Here is a 15,523-nt window from a genome sequence, read left to right on the forward strand (position 1 = left end):
AAGTGCGGACGGTCCTTTGTTGTAGGAATATCAACAGTGGAAGGTGAACTAAATTGTGTGTATCCAAGTTTGGTGGTAAACAACTTCCACATTTATGGTTGTATACCTTTGTGTTTCAGTGTTATGGTTCATTATCGTTTATCACTATAATATTGAAGCAACAACATGAGATATGGCACACACATATACACACACTCTCTTTCAAAGTTAAAACAATAGAAATTCAAGAGTGAGCAAGAGAGAGAGAGAGAGAGGGAGACAGACAGATGGACAGACAAGGAGAGGGAAAGAAAAAGAAAAGAAAACATGCAAAAACCTCCCCCCCCCACAAGTATATACAACCCCAAAACTCACACAGCCAACTAAAATATCATGAAGCTCACCTTTATTAACCTTTTTGATTAAAGATTCATTAATCTTTTCTCCGCTGGGTATGTCAAGGATGCACTTGACCTAAATCATGCACCCATTATCTATTTCCTATCCATCATTTTTTACACGTTTTATTTTTGCAAATTTTGTGAAAGGAGTGGAAACCACAAAATTAAGCACATGAATATATATTGTGTAAAATTAAAATTGTATTCAAAATAACAAGAAGTTGGAATTTTTTCACTGCTTTTACAGCAACAAAAATACCTTTACACAAATGAGAGTGTATAGCAATGCAGTTAAAATCAGGCTCAAATTCATGCATGTCGCTGGGAATTTTTTTTGATAATAAAAGCACCTAATCAAACCTCTTTAGTTTGGCTTTAAACCTGGAAAGAGCTCTATAGATTTGGATAATAAACAGTAATGTTTTGATAAGATGGATAAGGTACAAACCACAAGAATTATGAAAATATTCATGACTTGAGTATTCCCTAATGCACTGGAATGTAGTGATGAGCATCTTATTTGGTATGACATATCACATTTGTGATGTGTTCAAGGAATATGTGTCAGACCACAGCAGCTAAAGGGAGTATCCCATTATGCTTTGCAGTACTATAATAGAAGTAAATGTGTCAAATTTACACAAAATCCCTCACTTTCAATTGCCTGCTTAAATCAGGGAAGCTTAGACTGTTGTTTGAAAAAATAAATGACCCCTAAGTATTGTGAAACTATCCATAGCTCTCAATATCTAAGCAGCTCTTGTTAATATTTTGTATACATTTGCTATGAAGCATGCATATATACTGCAATGCATGATGGGATACTCCTTTCAGCTGCTGTGGTGTCAGACTGTCAGTACAAATAAATTTTGAAATATGGCTGAAAAATTTGTCTGGCAGCATGAACATTATCATATCTTTAAAAATTATGGGTTAATAAATTTGATATGATTTTAGCATATTTTGTTGTACAAAATGAACTTCAGATATTGAATTGTTTTGAACCAAAATGGTTTTTTTTTATAGCAGCACACATACAATAACTGTAATTACTTCCAGTGTACTGTTTTCCTGACACTTTTGTGGGCTCTGGAATTGGCAATTTTTGGCCATCGAACTTTGCTTGTTTTGTGCCTACTCTGGATGTTTGGTTGAGCGTGTCTGTTTATATGCACAGTGATTTTCATCACTTGTTCTAGTGCAGTTTAGTATTACCATTGATCCTTGTTGTTTGTGCAGGTTTAGCACTTTTGTGAGCCTTGGAACTGGTAATTTTTGGCTATCGAACTTTGCTTACTTCCTATGCCTACATTTGCTGGTTTTGCCACCCTCCCCTGCATATTGTCTAGTCTGTATTTTACTTGTTTCCCCACATCAAGTTGGTGTACCTTGCTCGTTTTCCTTTCTGTTGTTTATATTCAAGGTATCCTCTTGTATCATTTATTGATCCTTGATGTGTTTTGTGTCCTCGTCCGTTGGATTCACCATTACCCACTTTTTTTGTAATTACTAAAACTAAACAAGAAATTGGTAAATTTATGCTTGCTTATGAAGATCAGTCATTGTATTGCAACTAAACCTGTTCTGTCTTCTGCCAACCTGAAATTGGTCCCATTCTACAAACAATCTTATTTGAATCTTGTTTGATGTAACATATCACATTATGCTATATTCTGTGAATCTAGTGATCGCTACGAGCATTGACCACATTAGAACGCAGTCAATACTATGGTTCAATACAGGCGTGAGAGCCTTCACTGAGCAAATACTACTCTGTATAAATTGTATACAATTTCATACACATTGTGAAGCATCTCATAGATGAAGTAAGTTACATTTCATCATGATAAAAATATAAGATACTGTAAAATGAGTCAATTTCGAGACCAAGCAGCAATCACCTCAGTGGATACTATTATTAATTCATCAAGAAAGCCTGTGTACATACCCCTGCATTAAAATTTCATTGACTATGAATTAATTGAGATGTCAATAGAAATCTTCGGGATTGACCTCATGGTACTTTATAAATTTTAAAGCTATGTGATCATGCTAAACATATCTTTGATATGCAGGGGTAGCGCAAACTTGCACCATGGGGTCATAGGTTGCTAAAGGGTCATTTGAACCCTTGTTTTGGATCCATAGTTCACAAAATTTCAAATTTTGGAACCTTTGTTTGAAAACCTAGTGCTACCCCTGTTGATATGTACAGTATTTTGTGAAGCCATTTATTGAAATCGTATACATGATAGTTATTAAGCTTTATTATACTAACTGTACTCAAGGAATAATACACCTGCACTGAAATTTAATTGAATAGAGATCTGGAGAATTGCCCTGAGAAGATACTGTGTAAGTTATACAATGTAGCTCAACATGACTTACCACTTCTTAATGAAATCTCAAAATTAAGTCATCTTGCAGTATCTTATGATGAAATGTGACTTCCTTCATCCACTGACATTACATGGTTTCAAAATAAAGTCCTTTTTAAAACAGTATCTTATGAAATGGGACTATTTCATAAAATGAGATTATTGCTTGGTCTCAAAATTTCAGAGTATAGTATTTAAAAAATGGCATCACAAAATGCTGTATCAAAGGTACCCTACCCAGCAGCATGCAGTATTTCACATTTAACCGTAATTTATAGCATACAATGTTGTGAAACCTCCATAATGTACATACACAGACTTCCTCCATGAAGTTATTTACTGCAGGCCTGTGTATTAAAAAATGTATTAAATGACTTCAGAAAATGTCTAATCAAAGCTACCAAGCATCTCATTCAATGTGACGTGTCATATTAATAAGGCATCATTTACATCTAGTTCTCTCAACATCTCTATGCTGACATCCTACCTCTAGTCCTCTATGTACTTTATGCATACATTCAAATTCTGATGAAGTTTGGTAAAATATCAGGATCACAGTCATTTTGATCAGTCTTTCTTTACTCTCATATGTGACCCCTCAGCACAACTGAGCCCTGAAGTCGCCAATCATCATTTTTGAGATATTCAACCAAAATATTCTGCTTGAAATAAACTTTAAAATGATGTATATCATGTCTATTGTACTTGACATTTAAGTAGTGAAAAATCAATAAAACAGTCAATAAATCCTTTGTTTCCTGTTGTTTATTGTTAAGTTCGATGGAGCATATCTCAATAGTGGCACTGGCGACATCCGGGCTCAGCTGTGGAGGATGGTCACATATTTGATAGTGTATTTTGAAGGGAGTTAGAATTACTATTTTTTGGTCACATCTCAAAGACAAGTTTAGCAAAAAGCAAACTCCTCTTTTTTTTCATCACACCACATCTCTGTTAAACATTTTGCATTTTTTCTACAACAAGACAAACAATTCAGTAGCTACTGCAGTGAATTTGATATCATAATTTCATCAAACCACTCTAACAAGCCAGCTTGATGGGACAATATGTATACAAAGTAGAACTCTCGTTTATCAATACAATGAGTGTTGCTTACAGGCATATGCATACGGAATGTTGTCTATATATGAGCAGGATGCTGCTGAATATTGTAGCAATATCCAGACTCAGTTTCTGAGCTGTTTCCGTTTTGCGACAAAAATGAGCATTATGCATTCTATCTACATGATTGCCAAATTGAGTATGGCACCAATGAAATGCAACAATTGCAATCGCTGCTGCTTCATGTTTCAAAGAACTACATCATTTAACTCAATTAAATCAACTCACAATCATAAACACGCTCTTCTATCTCTGCCTCTTGAACACCCCCACCCCCACACACATATAGTACACCTCCCTCCCCCCATCCTCAGTCTGAATGAAATCACTGTCTGTGCAGGACTAGCACTATGCAGATCGTTGTGTATACATATTCAATTCTTATTGCCATACCAAGGATGATTTCTACCATTTTTTGTTTTGTATAAATTAATTTTGGAGGTGTAGCATTAAATACTTTTTTTTTTCAAACTCTAATGGTGATCTGTAGGTCAAATTGCTAGAATTTACATTAATCACGCCTAAACAGAAACAATACAAGTTGCAGGCAGCAGCTTAATCAGCACCAATATTGCAACATTGAAACAAGCAAATACAAACATCCAACCCCACCCCACCCTACGAAGGCAATGAGGCTAAAGTGCCTTGCCCAAGGACACAACACGTTGGCATAAGTGGGGTTCGAACATGCAACCTAAGGATTATGAGTCGCGCGCCTTATCCACTTGGTCATACATGCTCCATTTATAGGGTGTTTCTAATCTATAGCAGATATAGGGTGTTTTTAATCCATAGCAGATAAGAATACAGGAAACATGTGTCCTCGTTTGCAGGATTAAATGCAATAAATGTCCGTATTTGAGCCCACACACACTTAATACTGATGTTGCTTTCACATATGCCTCTAGTCCCTCCCTCATAAAGCCTATTCATGTGAAGGATTTCTCCTGCATGCAATTCAAGAAGCATCAAATCCACCTGTTTTTCACTCTAGATGCATGAACAAAAATATGAAATTGAGTGAGGTAAGTCACACATTATTAAAAGACCTGGCAACAAGATTTGCGGATATATAATCTACTACAAGTACAAAATATCACTTTTCTCAGTGATAAATCACACAGTCACGATTCAGCAAACAAGATTGGAGGATAAAATATCACTTTTCTCACTGCTTTCGCTTAACTTGCTTCAAATTTATTATGGCTTAGAGGCTTCCATTATCAGTTGCATATTGATAGTATAACAGTACTTGTCAATGTGCAATATTTTGCAGCAGGGCATATGTGTACAGAATACACTGTTAAAACTACCCCACACAGTGATCAAGTAGTAGGATTAATTTGACTGTAAATAATATTTGTTCCGTTCCAGCCTTGTCTACTCAAGTGGTATGTTTTAGCATTTTTCCAAATTAGATTCCTTACACTTCAACTGTTGTGGAATTATGCCGGTATCATACTAAGCAGACGTAACAAACCCAGCATTTTTTATTATTCCCAATAGGAATGTTTGCCTTTAAAATAAAAGGGTTGTGTCAGATACCGTGAAAATATCAGATGAGAACACATTGCCTTATTTGGATAGATTAGATACTCAGAGAGTCTATTGACTGATTAAATCTATAAAAATGGAAAATAAGAAACATATTGTGAGCGATGCGTTAAGCTTATCTAGCTAAATCGATCAGAATGTCGCTAGCATGCCCTAGCATCAAATCATAACCATTGCCTTCACGTTGATTCTCTAGTGCCTCTCTATCAATCATATACTGCTGAGAAGGTTGTGAGGGCTTCTTCTCCCCCAACAAGTTATACAGTCTGGTCCAAAAACCAAGGATAATCATAACCTTGCCGTTCAAGTTCTAAGATCTACTATTCAAACCTTGTTAGTCATGACACTACCTATTTCCATCTACAGCCCAGAATGCACTCCGCATATCATCCCAGGAATTGTGAAATGGGCCAGCTTCAAAAAGAAGGTTCACCGCTATCTAAGTGGCTTTAGGACTCATATTGAAATTCCCTTACACAGGAAGGTGTGCGCCATCCTGCAGCTTTCCTGTGCTAGCCTTCTTTTGTTAAAATCCTGGGCAGGGTGTATCACTGATGCATATAATCCATCTGTTTTATGACCGAGCTTTCCTGAGGCGCGCGCTTAGCGAGGGGAATCCTGCCTTCTTTCTGTGTGAAAACGTGGTAGGGTATTTCAATATGAGCCCTTACCATAATGATAACAGCTGTTAATGCCTTGATATGTCTTGACGTAAAAAAAAAGATGGCACTTCAACTTCAACAAGGGCAAAGTCCCTGGATGCTCCTAGATTTTAGCCTTTCTACGTAGGGCTTTTGGAAGGTTTTTTGGTGTACATGTATGTGCGGATTCAGACAGTCCTTATAGACCAAAAATGGAGAAATAAAATTACAATTTACTATCAATGAGAAAGGGCAAAATTGTAATTTGTATTTACACCGCTCTATGCTGAAATGGTATAAATACATACAAAAGCAATGAATCTTTATCATTTCAACACAAGCCATTTGAATTAAAATACAAATTTTACACTTTGTGGAAAGTATATTGTTTTGCAATGCAAACAAGAAATAGATCTGGTAGCTTAAAGTAATTTAAGATGATGTTATCAGATCCTGTAAATATTATCTCTGGTGTTTCTGATACTGTAGGTCTATAAGGTTTGTTATTGTTTGTTATGTATGATTCCTCTGTTGTATTTATATCCACCATTTGTTCCATACTGATGATATGATGTTTCTACATATTCAATGTATGTTGCTATAAATGTGCCTGATGTATGAATCCTGTTGGTTAGAAAATTATATATTTGCTGCAGCTCCAAATTCATGCTTTATTGTATTCAATATGTCTGATGCATGAATCCTTGCCTGTTCTATAATAATGATTTTGCTGTAACTGCAAATATATGTATTGTTGTTCCAAAAATTCATGTAGAATAACATAATTAGTCAATGTGTTGATGCATGAGTCCATGTGGATTCCAGAAGTGATCTTCCATGTTGTTTCTAATATTTTTTGTTTGATATTATAATACTGTACCCGGTCGTAAAATGTGCCCAATGTATAAATGACATGTTGATTCCAAAATGATATGTTTTTATCTACAAATTCATATACGTTATTATATTCAATGTACTTAATCATGCGAATCCATGTTTATTCCATCAAATGATATCTTGGTTGTATCTGATATAAATCATATATAATTATTGATAATATGGATCCATATTCATTTCATGCTGGTATCCACAGTGTTTCTTCTATTAATTTATATATTCTGTAGGCCTATGCATGATGTATGAATCTATGTTGGTTTCAATGATATGTATCTTGTATAATTCCAATTTTGTGCAAATATAAGCAATATAATATGAATCCATGTTGGTCCTAAGAAAAGTTGTCTCTGTTGTATCTACAAATCCTCGCCTGTATACAGCATGTTTAAGACACAATCATTGTATTACTTGTTTTGTCTTATCCATGTATGCCATATCTGCATACTCATGATTATTATTGTGCCTGATCTATGTTCAAGGGTATCCATGATATGACAGTTATGTTGTATCTTCATATTTATGGATGTTGATGCAATGTTAATTCTAATATTTCTTGTTTGATGTGATATAATACTGTACCCGGTATGTAAAATGTGCCCAATGTATAAATGACATGTTGATTCCAAAATGATATGTTTTTATCTACATATTCATGTACGTTATTATATTCAATATACTTAATCATGCGAATCCATGTTTATTCCATCAAATGATATCTTGGTTGTATCTGATATAAATCATATATAAATATTGATACATAAAGTGCGATTCATAATATGGATCCAAATGCATTTCATACTGGTATCCACAGTGTTTCTACTATTAATGCATGATGTATGAATCTATGTTGGTTTCAATGATATGTATCTTGTATAATTCCAATTTTGTGCAAATATAAGCATTATAATATGAATCCATGTTGGTCCTAAAAAAAGTTGTCTCTGTTGCATCTACAAATCCTTGCCTGTATATATACAGTGTGTTTAAGACACAATCATTGTATTACTTGCTTGTCTTATCCCATGCCATATCTGCATACTCATGATTATTATAAATGTGCCTGATCTATGTTCAAGGGTGTCCATGATATGATAGATATCTTCATATCTATGGATGTTGATGCAATGGGTCTATATGCATGTTGATATAATGTATCTAGTATATGAGTCCAAACATGATCCTCAATGATATCTTTATTGTAGGCCTACGTGTATCTGCGAATGCATGTTTTACTGTATTCAATATTGATGCACTTAAAGATAAACTTAGCAAGGTTGACTGGGATAATGTGTGTGAAAATCATGATGCCAATGTATCATACAACAAGTTTATTGATAAATTTAAAGCGGTATTTGATGAATGTATTCCAAAAAAGGTAGTTAAGAAATATCATACAAAAAATAGGATGCCTAGGGCACCTTGGATAACATATTCTCTACTAAAATGTATTCAGTAGAAAGAACAAGTTGTTCAAAAACATATCCAAAAACCTACTGATGCGAATGTACATAAATATAAAATGTATCGTAACAAGTTAAACTCCTTATTGAGGAGGGCAAAACAAAATTATTTCAGTTCACAACTGGACAAAGAAAGGTATAATATGAGAAATACATGGAAAATTCTGAATTCTGTACTCAGATGTCCAAAAAAGACATCTTCTCAAAAGTTTGTAAGTGACAATCAAAAGTAGCAAACAAATTCAATGAATTCTTTGCCAGCATTGGACCTACACTAGCTGCCTCTATAAAACACCAAGGTAAAAATTTTGACGAGTATCTAACTAATAGTTGCAACTCTAGTTGTTTTTTCAAACCGACAGACGAAAATGAAATCCTGAAGATTATTAACAACTTAGGTAATAGAAAAAGTCCAGGTTATGATCTAATAAAGTCTGGCGTGGTAAAATTGGTTGCCACTGAAATTTTATATCCATTGAAAATCATTTTCAACAAGTCACTAACAGAAGGAATTGTTCCTGATGCTATGAAAATAGCAAAGGTTGTACCTATATATAAGAAAGATTCTCCACAATTATTTGGTAATTATAGACCAGTATCTGTGTTGCCTTGTTTTTCAAAAATTCTTGAAAGAATTGTTCATGAAAGATGTAGTAACTTTTAAATGCCAAAGAATTACTGTACAATAGGCAATATGGGTTTAAATCATAAACATTCTACGTATATGGCTGTATTAGACTTGATTAAAGATACAAACAAGGCTATTGATGAAAATATGTATACTGCAAGTGTCTTCATGGACCTTTCAAAGGCCTTTGATACTATTGATCATGACATCTTATTACAAAAGTTGTACCATTATGGTTTTCGTGGTGTACCGTATAACTGGTTTGAAAACTATCTGTCAAACCGTAAACAATATGTATCTTTTAATTCTGCAAAATCATCTTGTACCAGTGTGAAGTGTAGGGTGCCACAGGGCTCCATCTTGGGGCCACTACTATTTATTATATATATGAATGACATTAGCAGAACATCAAACTTCTATCGTTTATATTATTTGCAGATGACACAACTGTTTTTCTTTCTGATAATAATATTCAAAGGCTTTGTGACAATATGAATAAAGAATTGAAGGAGATTGTTAACTGGTTTAAGTGTAACAAGTTATCCCTGAATGCTAGTAAAACAAATCTTATGTTTATTGGAACACCTCATCAAACAAAGAATATAACTGATGTCCACAATGTATTTCTAGATGGATGCAAACTTTCACGTGTATATGACGTTAAATTTCTGGGCATTACACTTGATGACAACCTAACTTGGAGGTCACATATTAACAACATTAGTAAAACATGTTCTAGAAATATTGGTGTCCTAAACAAACTTAAACTATTTTTACCAAAAACAAGCCTGTATCAGTTGTATTGTACGCTAATCTTACCATATTTAAGCTACGGTATAATATTGTGGGGTTCTGCTAATAAGTATAATTTAAACAGACTTGTGAAGCTCCAGAAAAGAGCAGTAAGAATTATAAATAATAGTTCGTATCTTTGCCACACCAAACCATTGTTCGAAAAGTACAATTTACTTAATATATGCCAACTGTATAATAAAGAACTGGGTATATTTATGTACAAATATCATAAGGGTCTATTACCAAGTTCATTTGACAACTTGTTCATAAACATGAAGTCTATTCACAATTATAATACCAGAAAGAAAGAGAATTATCGAACTGACATCCATAAAGTCACTGATGTTTTAACACTTGGTCCTAGGCTGTGGAATAGTTTGCCAAGTGAAATTAAAGAAGCTAAACTGGTAAATAAATTCAAAAATAGTATGTTAAGGTATCTAAAAGATAACAAATAATGTCACAATTCATATTGTGCTGAATCTATGTTATTCACTATACTATTTGATACTACACTACTGCTATAATATTTGCCTACTTAACATTGTATTATGGTAAATTAAAATGGGTTCTTATAATTCATATTGTGCTGACTCTATGTTATTCACTATACTACTTGATACTATACTACTACTAAAATATTTGTTTGCTTGAAATTGTATTACGGTAAATTAAGATGGGTTCTTATAATTCATATTGTGCTGACTCTATGTTATTCACTATACTACTTGATACTATACTACTGCTAAAATATTTGTTTGCTTAAAATTGTATTATGGTAAATTAAGATGGGTTCTTTGTTTATTTATTTATGTTTATGTGTATATTCGTTGTTTTGATTTTATTATAATTATTTGTTAATTAAAAGGTGGTACATCGTTATCAGGCCTCGGCTTTGTGATGTACCTACCTTAATCAAATCTTGTTAATTGTATATAATAATGCTATAATGTTTGTAATGAGATTGATGAAAATAAAGATTGATTGATTGATTGTTTGTTTTTTGTACTTTTTTAGGCGTGTGTTCAATTGCACTCCTTGTAATCATTTGAGGCGTGTGATGGCAAATGATTGCACTAGCACGCCTTAAAACTCAACCCTCATCATTACAAACATGATAAACTGGACCACAAAAAAAACCAATCAATCCTGCGATCTGGATACGGAAAAGAGGGGCCAACACACTAAACCAGGATGAAGGAATCAATTTCTGTCGCACATCTATGACCAGCTCCAAAAACTAGACCAGCTCCACCAACGTCAAGCTCCAACACTAAGCAGATGAGGAGGACTGGGAGAATCGATTTGAGAAAGTGCTATGATGTAGCATGGAATGTTTATTGTAGGTATGTTTTTAACATCATTTTACCCAATAATCAATTAGATTTGTTTACAAAAATTTTTACAAATGAATCCTGTTAATACTTAGGTGTTATGCACAAAATATTACTGCAAAATATACTTACCATTGATAATACTTCTAATCAGAATGTTAGAATGTGTGGCTAATAACTCTGCGTTATCAATGGCTGCCAGTGACAGGTAGCTGCTCATGTTACGGCAGATCTCTCGGTTCCCTTGCTGCAGGAATCGAACCGCTACAGGGAGCACCAGCTTCATCACATTCTTCTTGTTGTAATTCTGCTACTCAACAATATCACAAAGAACAAGAAAGAAGTGAAAAGAACACATTACATTGGTTTAGGGATATACAGCAATAAGAATTTCATAATTACCTTTCATTTTTGATTGAATAGAGGATATTCGAACCAGTTAAATCAGAAACCAATCAACATGTACACAAATTAAAGGTTAAAGAGCGTTTTGAAATATTCTTTTCTTTCCGTTTCTTTAACTTCTCTTAAAGGCCCATTCAGTGATTTGTTCATCCGGATGATCGTCTTCGTCATAGCTGTGCTAACAGCCTTTTAGTGTTAGTGTTAGTGGTTCAGACGAAAGCTGTGTATTTAAGAAAAAATAAGGCATTATGAAGCTGTAATTTATCAGTATAAATTATTTGAATGGGCTTCAACTTCGTCAATACTGCTGTTTTCTTTGTTTTTTGCCAATTTTTTCACTTTTAAGCAATTTATAAATAAATTTAATTTTTTTACAATTGCGCTGCGATCACTACCATACTTCTACCATATTTTCATTTAAAAAGTAATTTTATGGGAGTTTCTATTATTTACCCTGTTAGGAAAGTACATTGAATATTTCCATTGCAAAACAATGTTAACATTGCAATTCAATATAAGAATCTACAATAACAGTTGCCTAGCTAGAAGTTTTTACTGTGATTTAATTTTAAGCTTTGACCCAATTTTATTCAAAAAGGTACACTGAAAGGAGGCCCATGTATGTTTGAAAAGTCTATGTACATCTCACAGGGCATGTATACATCTCTCTCTCTCTCTCTGTCTCTCTCTTATTCCCATCTCCAGATATCTCTCTCTCTTTCATCCGTTTAAAAGCCGCTGTCTATAACATAACATTATAACATTAATGTCTAGTCTCTGTATGCCAACTAGTTCAATACAAAAGGTCTTTTTATAGCCCGATGAAGTGCAGATCAAACGTAATAAAACTTCAGCATGCATCATCTAAACCAATATAACAAATGAATGCTTGGAGGGAGCATATGTATATGGTGTTAGAGGCTTTGTGAGCAAAGAGATACCATGTTAAGGAGCACCTTTGATGGCAAATTTCAAAAGTAATACGACCTAAAAATTGGGCTGAAAATAAATAAAAATGCGTAAATTTGAATAGTCAAAAAAGCTGAATTTAGCTGATCAGCTGAAAAATCTCATACCTCTATATAGGAGATGACATTTGACGTCATACCAAAAGATTGGTTGACAGTTTTTATTTCCTTTGCCTGGCAGTATGCTCGTATATCCTGTTTTGTTAAGGACTCGTGCTTTTAAAACCAAATTGGATGATGGGCAATAAGACTATTGAACACTGATCAATGTAGTCATATGCATCTACCAGTCCCTAGTCTTTGTTTTTGTTTACAAATATTGCCGTCATTTCTTCTTTAATCTCAAATTTGATGAAAATGGCCAAAAATGGGATAAAAAGTACAAAAAAGGCATAACAACATCTCTCTGGCAACATCTCTAGGCTATTCCATATAAAATCCACACCCCCCTGCTGAATATTTAGCTAACATCTTCCGCAAAAAAATGGGTTTCAAATAGAAAAGCCATTTGGGTTGTGGACGACATAGTACTTTAAAGTCAAATGGACTAAGGGTTTCAAAATAATTAACCCTAGCAATATTTCATTCTTTACTTCCTCTGTAGAAGACTTTTCTTAATCTGCCATGTCAGATTTCAAATGGAATAGCCCGTTGTAATGATTCACTCAGGTGGTATGCGCTGTGCATTCTCTAAATTCAGTAAATTTCTATCGTCAACCGTGTAATTGAATGGGATTATTTTGAATTTTTAAAACGCTTGAAATATCACAAACAAATAGGCCTACATGTATGTTAATAAATAATATAAATACAAGCTAAAACCGTTGGGGTTCGATAATGAACCCCACAAAACTAACTGAGTATAATTATGGAAAATGCCATATGGCCGGGCGGTTTCACAAGTTGCCGGCTCTATCGTGCCACTCGCCGCCTGGATTCACTGTTATCCATGGAACACATACATGTATGCAGGGAGTAATCAGTTATCCTAATTCCTAATCAAATAGTACTTGCAGCAGTGGCTTCAGCAAGTGCAACATCATAGTTCATCATCACCTTGTGAAACTGTGAGGTTCACTCACCCCTTTCTAATACCTAATCTTCTCAAATCATATATTGAGACAGACAGACAGAGACCTGTGCAACTGAAGTTGTTAAATACCAAATAAGAATACAGTAATGTAAAATATATGTAGGAAATTTATGTTACTTTTGCAAATATACAAATCTGATCATTCCACAATTGCATTTCAGTTTAACTTTTATACATGTATTGTATGTAAGGTACCGTAGTTATTTCCTGAAAGGCATAATATTGAAATCTTGGAACTGATATGAAATTAGAGTCAGTGACACACAAGTGTACTTGGGTTCCAAGATGGGCTCTATAGTGCTGGAGACCTAAAAAGAAGAAAAGCACTAGCCTGGGCAGCTTTCTGGAAACTGGAATGCCTTTGGAGAAGCCCATCCCTGCCAATCGAAACAAAAATCAAGCTGTTTACTTGTGTTAGGGCTCATATTGAAATTCCCTTACACAGGAAGGTGTGCGCCATCCTGCAGCTTTCCTGTGCTAGCCTTCTTTTGTTAAAATCCTGGGCAGGGTGTATCACTGATGCATATAATCCATCCGTTTTATGACCGAGCTTTCCTGAGGCGCGCGCTTAGCGAGGGGAATCCTGCCTTCTTTCTGTGTGAAAATGTGGTAGGGTATTTCAATATGAGCCCTTACTGGTTTTCTGTATGGGTGTGAGTCATGGGTAATCACCAAGGACATGGAAAACAAGATCAATGCCTTTGCAACATCTTGCTACAGAGTCATGTTAAACATCAATCGTGTGGATCGGATTTCAAATGAAACCATCTACAATCTGACCAACACCACTCCACTGGTAGCCAGAGTCAAGATTCATCAACTCAAATTTCTCTGCCATATACTGTGTTTTGAAGACGACGAGCCTGTGAAAGAATATGCCCTTTATATTCCACCACATGGGAAGAGGAAACCGCGATGGCCACACACTCTGTACTTACAGTATGTCCAGCACCTCCTGGGAGATACTGAAGGAATGCTGCAGCCGAACAAAATTGTTTCGCTTGCCCAAGATCGCAATAGTTGGAGCCGGATGATGATGATGACGATGACGATGACGATGATGACGACGACGACGACGACGATGATGATGACGATGATGACGATGATGATGACGATGATGATGACGATGACGATGATGATGATGATGATGATGATGATGAGGATGACGATGGCGATGATGATGATGATGCAGATGATGATGATGATGATGATGATGATGATGATGATGATGACGATGAAGATACACAAGTACATGTAGCACATAGACTAAGTTTCTGGAGGACCCCACAAATATGTGTTCAGTACTTTTGGACTGTGACCCTAAATATCTATCCTGCAATTAGTAAAAATCTTCCAATATCTGAAATACTAACCCTAACCGTACCCATGGTTTTGCTATCAGAAGGGAAAGAACAAATGAAAAAGGAGAGAAGATGAATAAAGAAGTCACTTGGTACCCCCATCGGACACCTTGTATGCCACGTAGAAGATCACAGGCCTCTAGTCACCGGTGTTACACTGGCCCGGTCAACGTTTCCATGGGTATATGACTTATGCTGATTGCGTCATCGCATCAAGTGGAATGCATGCATGAGCATTGGTTTTAAGAGTGAGCTTAATAGTGAGCTCTGGTTGGGTTAGGTTTTAAGGAACAGATCAAAAAAGCTTTGTGAATGAATCTAAGGTAAAAATCTCGGTGACCGTGTAATTTGCTACATCGAAAGTCAAAAGTTAAGACTAGGGATTATACGTGTTGGCAGCCATCGAATTAAGGATCTGAAGGGGCGCGGCAACTTTTTTAAGGTAAGTTGATAATATATGCCTTGGATTTTCACTGAAAAGGCAAGGCAGCACGGCAGTTTGTAATA

At 35.0% G+C, this 15,523-nt stretch overlaps 1 protein-coding gene across 1 annotated transcript in view; it reads right to left on the minus strand.

Moving 5' to 3' along the window:
* LOC140156769 (ventricular zone-expressed PH domain-containing protein homolog 1-like) overlaps positions 1–15,523 on the minus strand; it is a 55,247-nt gene that overhangs the window by 27,572 nt on the left and 12,152 nt on the right. Inside the window, 1 exon segment of the mRNA XM_072179730.1 lies at positions 11,322–11,499. Coding sequence (XP_072035831.1) covers positions 11,322–11,499 — 178 coding nt within the window.

Source organism: Amphiura filiformis, chromosome 7 (assembly GCF_039555335.1).
Source record: "Amphiura filiformis chromosome 7, Afil_fr2py, whole genome shotgun sequence".
NCBI lineage: Eukaryota > Metazoa > Echinodermata > Ophiuroidea > Amphilepidida > Amphiuridae > Amphiura > Amphiura filiformis.